The 11,728-nt window shown below is 32.6% G+C and overlaps 1 protein-coding gene across 2 annotated transcripts; it reads right to left on the bottom strand.

The window, feature by feature from the left end:
* Positions 1-7,632, bottom strand: RID3 (Transducin/WD40 repeat-like superfamily protein). 2 transcript variants are annotated; one of them, XM_028217216.2, is made up of 9 exons: positions 7,291-7,632; positions 6,819-6,932; positions 6,526-6,659; positions 6,291-6,438; positions 6,018-6,217; positions 3,052-3,179; positions 2,244-2,494; positions 1,614-1,832; positions 1-383 (listed from the first exon to the last, which is right to left on the bottom strand). In XM_028217216.2, exons 1-8 carry the CDS (start codon positions 7,615-7,617, stop codon positions 1,656-1,658), a joined length of 1,479 nt encoding a protein of 492 aa, XP_028073017.2. In that variant the 5' UTR covers positions 7,618-7,632; the 3' UTR covers positions 1-383; positions 1,614-1,655. The 2 variants fall into 2 exon arrangements, with proteins under 2 accessions (XP_028073017.2, XP_028073016.2); XM_028217215.2 differs by lacking the exon at positions 1-383 and having other exon boundaries at positions 1,396-1,832.
* Between the last annotated feature and the right edge of the window lie 4,096 nt (positions 7,633-11,728).

The following is an 11,728-nucleotide window of genomic DNA, read 5'->3' as shown; positions in this document are numbered from 1 at the left end:
TTTGAACAGAAAATCACGTTAACAATGCCATATCCAAAACAAACGCCATATAGTTTAGCTGCATTATCCATGGGGGAAAAAACAGAATCACATTCCAAGGACAAGAGACCGCTAGAGACGGGGCATATTTATAACCTATAATATTGTAGATAGTTACAATGAAGATGGATTAAACAAGTTGACTCACTTTCCAGGAAGCAAATAGAAACTATCGCAATCAACAGGTTAGCAGTACATTAGAGAGATACGTTCTTTGTAACTAAATCCAAACACAAAACATACGACTGCAATCTACAAGACCGGCTAGGGAACAGTAGGGGGATAGGAAGGAATGATTACTGAAACAAGGCTTCAAAAAACTTCTCGATCCAGTAGCAGGCATTCTGGCAAGAGACCAACTCTTCAGCAGACATTGCTCAATAAAGCCCAAAATCAAATAAAAGTCCACATTATGCACATAAAATAAAATATGAAAAAAAAGGTCCACATGTTTCATAATCGATGATTTTGCTTTGTACAGACAAATTTTACTGTAACTGTACATGATTTCATAGCTTGCATCCAAGCAATCAATCATTCAGTAAGTTCTACAAGCACTGATTATTAGTGTTGCTGCTTTTGAAGAAAATTGCATCCATAATATGTCTTTGGACTACATATTCAGGCCCACAAAAAGAAAGAAAAAAAGACAGAAGAAGAAAAGGTAGAAAATATAGTATCTGAAAGCATTCTGTAGTTTTAGATAGCTTTTAAATAACTTCTACTACGTTTTTATTAGCATTGTCGTATCTACTGCATCATGTATAGGATCACCTTCAACTCTTCAAAATAACATGAATGCTAGTAACCAGATTTGGACTTCTAAAACAATTCCACTTCACAATGAATGCTTTTTTCCCAAGTATATAATTAGATCAGCAAATGAATCAATAGTTCATGAACAGATCAAGCTTACAAGTCTGCACCTCACTGAAACTCAGCATGAAAATGTTTATAAACCAAACTCAAGCCTCACTTTCAAACTAGATTATTAAAGCTGAGCTCAAACGGAGGTGAACTCGAGTTGGTTAAGCTTGGCTCGGATATATTTGTTGCTTAAAATATATCAGCTTCAGTCCTGTCACGTTTTCTCCTTGCAACCCTCCGACTTTCTTAGCATTATATGACAGTAAAATAAGGATAAAAAAAGTATTGATGTAAAAGTAATAATTTCAGGCTATTAATACATTAACTAAAACCAAAACCATTAACTAAAACCATTAACATAATTTTAATATTTCAGTTCTCCATAGAGGTGCTCTGGCAAGTTCACATTGACAAAATTCAGTACATTATTTCACACAATAGGTATATATTTATGGGACCTGAGAATTGATTTGTTGAGAGAGAGAGAGAGACTCATGCACCACAGCAATGGAATCATTGTAAGAATAATTCTGTACCTAAACATATTTGTGTCTAATGACGAAAACTGTAAAACAGATAAGATGCTTCATTATCAATTAACTAGAAGCTTCCAAAATGGGATGACGATACAAAGATTAAAAGATTCAAAACAAAGGGAGAATATCACACACCACAGCAATCAAATCATTGCAAAAATAATTCTGTACCTACAAAACTTGGGAGCTGTTTGCACATAAAGAAAAGCTGTGTCAGGTGGAGTTTCCATTGCAGCCTTCTGTTTGATCTCCATCCAAAAGCTCATTTACACAAAATTGGTGCACGTTTTCATACATTGTCTTCCACCGCTCGGCCATTTGCATAGACCTTTTGCAATCGTGCTTTAGTCGTTCCATCTCCATTCCAGCAGCTGCAGATGAACCATGTTGCTGAATATAACACCAAAACTGTAGGTCAAACACACATTGTTCTGAAGTAATAATTTCTTTTTACTCAGTAAAGAAACACATTCATGCATCAATGTAATTCAATTGACTCTAAAAGGGGCTAGGGCAGCGGAGCATGATGGGATATGCAGCAATACCCAAGGAAAAGAAGAAAAAGTTAAATCCTTTTTTGATCAGTAGAAAAACGAAAGTCAAATACAACTAAGAGAATTAATGAACACTTGAGAACAAAGATAATATATGTAAAATTATATTCCTACAGTGCAAGACATGCAAACAAAGGAAGAATATATATATATATATATAAGTGAAGCGCATGCTAACTGTGACAGAACACGGATATAATCCACAACAATGAATTTAATCCAGAATATTCATCAAGAAAATATAAACCTGTAGTTCTTTGATTTGATTATTCATAGTGTGGATACTGATGTATGATGCATGCAGAGGTTCATTGGAAGTAGGCTGAGTACTGAGAAAAGCCTTAACTTCTACAATTTCATCTGTTGAATTTGTGTACTTCTCCAATGGAGGTGGTAATGAAGATCCATGCCTTCTTACTGAAGAAGATTGAGAATTCAGTAACATCTGAGGATTTAAGCAGAGTGGTGGTCTAACAACAAGAATATTGTTAACAGGACCTGCACAATACCCAAAAAAAAAGTGTACCTTATTTGTGTTAGCCGAGGAATAACATCACTTTTTCTTTCTTTCTTTTTTAAATTTGGATAACATCACTTAAAACATAAGAAGAACAGATCAACCACAGCAGTTAGAAATCATGAGCAAAATACAGCAACCCAACACAAAATAATCACCACCATCTTCAGACTTTGGTTTACTACTGTTATACGGTTATACCTCCTCCTAAAGCTGCTTCAGTTCTCAATCAACCCAGCTCTAATGGTCCAAGATGAACTCAGTGCCATTCATATTTCCCACATGGCTCCCTTAACCAGCCGATTCACCACTTACTATTCATACATACATACATACATACATATATGGAAACCTTATTCATTTTTCTACCAACATCTGTTAATTAGATGACTAGTGAAGCCAGTTGTTAATTAATGGGCATAGGCAACACGACTTATTTATATTCACAACAAAAATAATATACATAATGCAATATATCTCACAAAATGAAATCAACATGAAATCAAGCAACCAACATTTCTGATAAATTCAAATATACCTTTTGCATGTTTCAAAACGCGAATGATGTTGTGAGTTTTAGTGTCCCAGACTCGAACCATGCCATCCTCGTAGCCAGAAACCAATAACACTCCATCCGCAGCAAATGCTAAGCAAGTGACAGCTTTACTGCACCAAATGTGGAAGTGTAAAAATTGTAAAGGAAATAAAACTTAGAAAAGTGCAGACCATTTATGGCAAAAGAAATCTAAACAGGATGCATTTGTCATCATTATTTGAACAACACAACAATCATCGACCGATATGTTTCCAAATAATATAAAAAAGAAACAATTTTTATTTTTATTTTTATCTTTATCAATTAAGATATAATGAGAACCATCCACTTGTTTTAAATTTCTCAAACAGTGAGGACATGTCGGTTTTTGGGTCTTTCTGATGAAATTTGCTTATCAAAAAAATGTAACATGTACAACTTCAGCAACCAAAGATTCAACCATGTAGTGAGGCTTGTAATATAAATCATTCATTGTATATGTGAGCGCTCTGAAGAACTAGCATGTCCGCGTCATCATGTGGAGAATTTACAATGACCAATAACTTTTGAACACCCTCGTGTTGCTTTATTGGCTCTAGTATCTTGCCCACAATAATATTGCTCCCCCCCCCCCCTCCCTCCTCCCCCTAAAAAGAGAGTAAATAAACCAAAATTAAAATATCTAATTTTGCATTGTAGTTTCTTAGTCCATTATTTTCTTCTACAAATTCATCATTAAGTTTACAATTTAATGGAGCGAGAATGGACACATCCAGTTCTATGAAGTACGGACACTTCAAAAAGGGAGACGTATCCGTGTCGGATACTTATTGGATACCGATACTCCTCGGATACGTATCGGATACTTCTTAATTAATTTCTTATTAATTTGGACTATCGGATGCTTAATTTTAAAGTATCAGATACATAAAATCACATATTACTTCTAATAGTTTGTTTAGTTCTTTGATAAGAGGAATATAGTGAGAGTTAAAGTAATAGAATTTGTCAATTGATGTATCCTTATTGCCTCTCTCACTCTTTACCTTTCTTCTCTCTGCTTTCGTTCTATTTTTGGTGTAGGCATGTAAGGATGATGTTTAATTTGCATTTGCTTTTACTTTTAGTTTTGGATGTTTGAAAACTCTTAGCTTAATAGGAATCCCTCTCTTTATTTATTAATTTGCTTTAGGTTTTATTTTCATGCATATTATATTATTAAAATTATAAAATAAATAAATTTTTTTTTTTAAGAATGTATTTTCGCTGTACCCGTATCTTACTTTTTCAGATTTTAACATATCGCCATATCTATATCCCCATATCGCCATATGCCGTATCCGTGTTCCTAAATTCACTTACAATGATGGCTACACATTGGGGTAACCACCATGATGTAGCACCATTCAATAAAGGTCCCATTTGGGAACTTAGCTATTTTAGTTGGCTTTTTTAGCTATTTTAATTTGGCTAAACAAGTTGTATTTGGGATGATAGTTGGTTTTTTTTTGTAGTTGATAGTGAAATGATTATAGTTTGGATGTGACATTTTGGTCTCGTTTGGAAAGTGGCTATTTTAGAGGCTTTTTGGCTTTTTAGCTATTTTAGTAGGCTATTTTAGTTTTTGTGTTTGGGAAGATGAGATGGATTTTTATTTGAGTTGTTGTATTGAAAAGTGTTTTGAAATGATATTTGAAGTTAAAATGACAAATTTGTCCCTAAAATTATAATTTTTTAAATTGATGTGAAGGGGCAAAAATGTAATTTCCCAAGTGATGTAGAAATTTGACACTTTGACAGTGTAGGCTGGCCCTACACTGTCACGGCAGCTGAGGCTATTTTTTTTTTTTTTTTAATAAAAAGGGTTGCTACAGTAGGCTTTTTGGCTTATTTCCATTTTGAGACTATAATAGCCCCAACCTATGCTTCCCAAACAGCGCCTTTGTCTTATTGACTATTTTAGCCTATTTTGTCTTTATTAGCCATTTTAGCCAAAAAAATGCTACTAAATCCAACATCCCAATCAAGGCCAAAGATTTGCATGGGTGTTTTCCCTCATGGACAACACACGAAATTAGCCCTCAAACAACAGGTTTCTTCTAACTTGTTTTGCAATTATTGTAAGTTGAAACCTTTATCTTGGACTCATATATGAGCTGTGGTGTGGTGTTCAACTTCAACCCAAGCTCAAACTAGTCAAGCAAGATGGGATCGCTAAGATGCTGGCAGGACTTGATTTTACTATTGTCATAATTAGCATATATATTTTTTATATATTTAATTATTATCATTTTATTATGCCTCAAGTATAAACTTGATATAACTCGATTAAATAAATAATCCAAAAAATCATTTATACAGATCACAGAGTGATGGAAAGAATGCTATGGCACACGAACATATGTTACAATTGTTTAGAGAACCAATGTTGGATGTCTGTCTGCCAATTTAATGATGCACTATTAAAAATACACACACTCTAGACTAAATAGAGTGCACTTCACAAATGCCCTCTTGTCGAATTGCATTCACATTAAAGCAATAACATAGAGTGATAGAGAGGATAAATAAGATAATAGAACTCATTAAAAATATGATCAAATTTGGAACATGAGAAAATTTGGGCTCTCCAAGTATGTACTCATATTTACATTAGGACAGGACCTTATAAACCAAAAACAAAAACATTCCATGAAGAAAAAAAAAAAAAAAAAAAAAAAAAAAAAAGAAGAAGAAGAAAAGAAGAAAAAGCCAGATAAACTAACTCATCTCAAATTTAAATATGTAACAGAACACACATGAAAAGGAATGAAAGTAAACACACCCACAGTGAAAAAGGACAGGCAACTTGTTGACGGCAGTACTTAATAAATGAAATTTTTTAAGGAGGAAGTAGGTGATCTATATATCTCAACTCAAGACGCCATAAACTTACAACATTTATAATATAATAAGAATAGTGGAAAAACCTGTGATCAGCTAATGAGCCAATGATATGCATCCCATAACTGTTGTTGGAGGTGCCTTGAGAATTGAGTGAAGCAATGTATATCTTTCCATCTTTTCCTCCAGCATAAAAGACATGCTCACCAGGGTCCAATGCAATTGCATCAATTATTGATGGAAACACAATACTTCTCAATAGCTTCCCCTTGGATAAGCTCCAAACCTAAGTTGACGTACATTATAAGTTACTTGTAATAAAATTTTATCAAAAACATTTAGTAGACATCACACCACACCTTGCATGTCCGATCCTCAGAAGCGGACACTATAATTGCATTACATCCTCCATAACCTGAGGCGATATCAGTCACCCGCAAAGTGTGCTCGGAGAAACTATACTCATAAATATGTCTTGCTTGTTCCCTCCGCATATCATCAAATATCCTAATTAGCATGTAATTCTTGTTCAGCAATGGTCACCATCAAATAATTAGAACCAACTAAAGCACAAGCAAGAGTACAAGTAAGTACATTAGAAGAGACCAGACTCTAACAGATCCATCCTCTGCCCCAGAAATCAACAGGGACTGATCGTCAGCAAACACCAAGCAAGTAACAGCTCTATAATGAGCATGCCACTTCTTAAGCAGTCTACCAGTCGCAACCTAAGCATATTGTAAACAAATCTTTCATCAATATAAACCACTCAAAAACCAAGTCCAGCTAACACTAATTCTTCAAAATTCAAAACTCTTTTCAATGCTAATTACATAAATCTGTAAAAGACGAGTTATGAAAACATATTAAGAGAATAAAATATTCACCTCCCATAAATATATTTCCCCAGAAACACCTCCTCCAACTATATAAGTCCCGTCACTATTAGAAGCAAGCGGGTTAATTGGTTCTGCTGGGAAGCACTTAACTTCTACATGAGGCTGCACGATTTTGAAAACAGATTAACTAAGCATTATTACATAGAGTAAGTAGTCATTACAGTTTCGCTTCAGCAAAAGTGCAAATATTATGTATAACCATTCTAAGAAGCATTTTATCAAACAGGTTAGCTTCAAAGCTCACAGCTACATGTTTTATAGTTCTAAGAAGAGTTTTGTCAAATCAAATCTCACAGTTATGTGTTTTGGAGTTCTAAGAAGCGTTTTATCAAACCGGTTAGATTCAAAGCCCACAATTTTGTGTAATAGAGTTCTAAGAAGCGTTTTATCAAACAGTTTAACTTCATACTATATATATAGATGTTTGTATGTGTATGAGTTTTGAGAGAGAGAGAGAGACCTTGTTCCAGGACCAGTAGAGGACGGAGCCGGAGGAGGAAGAGGGATCGCGAAGCTGAGAGGAGGCGAGAAAGAGGCCGGCGACGGAGACGAGGCCGTGAGAAGGGGAGGAGCAGGAGCGGTAGCGGAGGTGCTCGGCGCCGGAATGCAAGTCCCAGCAACCGATGCCAGCGTCGGTCGCCGACGAAGCGATCACCAGTTCCGCTTCCATGGATTTCTCGATTTTTGATTGTCGAGAGGTGTGCGGCTTTGGAAGGCAGGTTTTGAACCCAATGACGCACCGTCCACGAACCTTTGTAGCCCATTTTTCCTTGCTTCTGTTTGTCATGTTTATGGGCCCTTCGGCCCAAGTCAAGCAATAATGTCCATTAAAAAAAAATCACATATCGCTTAAGATAGTAATTTTTAAGGTAAATCATCGGTCAGTCTTATCTGATGGAGGCTCTTTTTTTTTTTTTTTTTTTTTTTTTTTTTTTTTTTTTTTTTTTTTTTAAGGATTAGATGAGATGTGATGGAGTTAAATACTTGTGAGTCTGGTATATTTTTCTAATGCACTAATGAGTTTTAAAATGCTTACTTTGTCCTAACATATTTTAAAAATAGGATAAATTATAGATTTATTTAAATTAAAAACTATTCTCTGTAATTTTAGAAATTACATATAACAAATAAGTCCTTTTATTAATAAATTATCAAGTTAATTAACAGTTTTTAATAATATTAAAATTTTATTTTAATTAATAATTCAGATAATTTTATTATTATATATGTGAACAGTTAGAAATCACACTTTTTTAATTAATTCTGCTAAATAAAAAATTCTGACAGGAAAATATTAATAATTTTCTAAACCACAAGGAACAATTTGTATTTTAAGCAAATCTCAAGGGATGTATTTGTAATTTATCCTTAAAAATATTGATAGGTAAAAAATAAAAAAATAAAAAAAATAAAAAATAAGACTTATAAGTAAATAAGTTTCAACAAGGGATTTTTTGCCGTAACTCCTTTCTAGAGCACGTTTTTCTTGAATCTAATTTTTTGGCTCATAAACTCACTATAAGAAATTTAGGTTATTGTGACAAAATTTGGTGACGAAATTTTTTTGTCTTAAAATTTAATCCAAAGATGACAAAATATTAATTTTATCGTTTGTTTTAATTTTTCTTAAACGTATAGAAGACGGAAAAAAAATTCCGTCTGCAAAATTCAAGCGCCAATTTCGTTTGCATTGACACGAATTATTTTAACTAATTGGAGACGAACATTTTCGTCACAAAATATATATATTTTTTGCGACGAACGTAATTTGTCACCAATAAATTCCCTACTTATTAAACGATGCCGTTGTATATTTACATTTATTAGGCGACAAATATATTTTTGTCTAGGAATGATAAGTTATGAAAGACGAAAATATTTCGTCACCAATAAACACTCCATCATGCAAATGATACCGTTTCATCTTTCTACTAAATGGCAGACAAATATATTTTTGTTTTGGAAGAATAAGTTGTGGGAGATGAAAATATTTCGTCACTAATAAATTCTGAATGATTGTGCGATGAATATATTTTTCGTCTCATGAGGTTATGTTGTGGAAGACAAAAATATTTCGTCACCGATAATAAATTCTCTGTTCTTGTATTTAAGGAGACAAAAATATTTTATCACTAATTATTTCTCTTTACTAAAATGCTATGGTTTTGTGTTTCAAAGCATTGAAACCGTGACCCTAAGAGACACACTCTGACCCTTATCACTCATTTCATGTACACAATCACTCAAGTCGTGACTTAAGAAGACACTTCCTACAATCCCTCTTTTCTCTCTCGCATTTGAGCCTACTCCTCTCTCAAAAGTATTGAAGTCGTGAAGCAAGAAGACACTCTATAAACCATTTTTTCTATTTCGCACTAAAGCCCCTCTCATATGTCTCACACTTAAGCCCTTCAAGCATGCCAGTATTGAAGCTATTATCTAAGAAGGCACCCTATGCAAACCGACTATTCTTTCTCATAGTGAAGGCGGCTTTTGCATAAGCATTTTTTAGAACACCCATTTTAGAAAAATCGCAAGTCAAAACCGCTGTCCACAAAAAAAAAAAAAGATAATTAATGTAGCTATTTTTTGTGGGAAAAAATACAGAGGAAAAATTATTAATAATTTTTTAATTTTCAAAATTAATAGAAAACATTACCTTGTTTAGTATGAAGTTTTCAATAATTAATTTTTAATTTTTAATCTATATTTTTTGTACTGAACATTTTTTAATATTATAATTTTTTTTTTCTTTTTTTGACCTTTTAAATCCCTTTAATTTAGATGAGGGCAAATTGCAACAATTGTTCCGGTACGTTGGTCCTTGTGCCATATAAATGGTATGTATGTGCCATATATATATATATATATATTATATTTTTTATAAAAAATTATAAATTTACTAATCTCAGTGAGTTAATTTCAATCAATTCTGTGATTATTTTTATTTAAAAACACTAACGACATTATCAATGGATTAAATTGACACAAAATTTAAAATTAAGGGTCAAAATTGTGCCAATTGAAAGTGTAAGGACCAAAATGACACAAAAAACAAAGTATAGGGATCACCTGTGTAATTTGCCCTTTAGATAAACTTGAAAAGTACAAAATTTATGAAAACACTATAAAAAAATTCACTACATGCAAAAAAATATAAAAATTTAGTACATTGTCATTTTTTTATTATTATTTTTTCATAAATATTTTACCTTTTAAATATATTTAAACTAAGTGTATCTAAAAAAACAAATAACTCCAACTTGATTGTTTTTCATATTATTGTTCGCTAGTTTTTGAACCTGAATTTTTTTTTATTTAAATTCTCATAAATTATTTTTAAACGGGTTTCGTTTGTCTTTATTGAACTGTTTTCATATTTTACTTAATTTTTTATTTTTTACTTTTTACTTTTTAGATGTACAACTAAAAAAAATCACTAAGGCTTGCAATTAATTTAAAAATCGTTTTCAAAAAATGAAACCAAATAAAATTTTTAATTTTGTTATAAAAATCAAAATAAGAGGTTTTCTTTTGGAGACGCAAATTTTAATTTGGTAAGAAAATTTTTTTGTCACAAAAAAATCTAAATATTTGGCGCCACACACCCAAAAAAAGGCGCCCAAAATTGGTAAGTGGTGACAAATTATTTTGTCTTAAAAAAAATAAAAATAAAATAATAAAATTGGGCCCATTATAGACCAATAAAAACTTCCTCACAATCTGATATATAGAACAATCAATAGATATCTAAAGGTTGAGAAGTTGAAGGGCTGTGATCTTCAAGACCATCATACTTTCTCTTCTCTTTCTTTGGTGTGCTTACTGTTGTAACCCACGGCTGAGGGATCAGCTCTTTGCTGAAGCATTCTTCCACAATCTAACTGGAAGGGACTCTCACGGTACACACATATCCCTCTTTCCCTCCCATTAGGAACAATCAATATATATTTATATGACCTTCCAATAAGACGTATGTATGCGTGGGTTTAATCAACTGATTATTGTCACTGAAAATTTATTCCACAACTATGGAATTGTTGGATTTTTTTTTTTTTTCGCTGGAAAGAGGTTTAGGTTTTTAGGTTTCAATTGCTTAGTTGATAGGCTTGATTTCAGGCGAGTATTTGAGTACACTCACTTGATTTGGATAATAATTTGTTGTATGGATGATTTTTGTATTTTGTTGGATCGATTTTATCGTTCTGGCCAGCCAATTACAAACTTCATGTGGAATGCATTTAGTTGATGATCTGGTAGGCCAATTACTAAATTTATGTTACGTTTGTTTGATTGTTAAATTTCCCATTTGCTTTGTTGTAGACAATTAAAATTCCTTACTACACAATTCCCTTTCACTTTTACGAGTAGCTGCTTTATTACAACCATAGGACCACTTTGGAACAAACTAAATACAAAGTTCTCGCAACATTTTTTTTATTTTTTATTTTTTATACATATATTTTTTTTGTACAAAATTAAAAATCACTAAATAAACAAATCTCAAACCATATTTAAAGTATCAAAATGTTCTTTTCTCCTTTTTTTTTCCCGGCATAGCTAGTTTGTCTTGGACTTTGATTTGCCATGATATTTTTCTTTCATCTTTCTTTTCCTCATTGAATCAATTTGTGTCTCTTTTACTCCTTCCTTTCATACTTCAAGAATGTTGCATTGCACAACATCCTTCCTTTGCCTCATGAGCCTATTTGATTTTGTTTTTATTTTATTTTTTAATTTTGAGCAAATTTCACTTTATCTCCTGTGGTTTGGACCATATGTAGATCTACCCCTTATCATTTTGAAATAATCACATAACCTTCATGTGATTTGTAAGGTGAAACAATTAGTTTTCACTGCTTTTGAGTAGAAATTTGCAAAATCTAGGTAGTAAAATC

The sequence above is a fragment of the Camellia sinensis genome, chromosome 3 (genome assembly GCF_055761805.1).
Source record: "Camellia sinensis isolate YWXY chromosome 3, ASM5576180v1, whole genome shotgun sequence".
Classification (NCBI taxonomy): domain Eukaryota; kingdom Viridiplantae; phylum Streptophyta; class Magnoliopsida; order Ericales; family Theaceae; genus Camellia; species Camellia sinensis.
Note: the sequence above shows the minus strand (reverse complement) of the source record. Positions and strands in the feature narration are given on the sequence as shown.

Excerpts from the sequence above, each read along its gene's own strand:
- RID3 (XM_028217216.2), bottom strand. The coding sequence starts at position 7,617 with ATGACAAACAGAAGCAAGGAAAAATGGGCTACAAAGGTTCGTGGACGG. Across the intron at positions 6,218-6,290 it reads CTGAGGATCGGACATGCAAG|GTTTGGAGCTTATCCAAGGG; the intron begins GTGTGGTGTGAT and ends ACGTCAACTTAG. Across the intron at positions 2,495-3,051 it reads CGTTTTGAAACATGCAAAAG|GTCCTGTTAACAATATTCTT; the intron begins GTATATTTGAAT and ends GGTATTGTGCAG.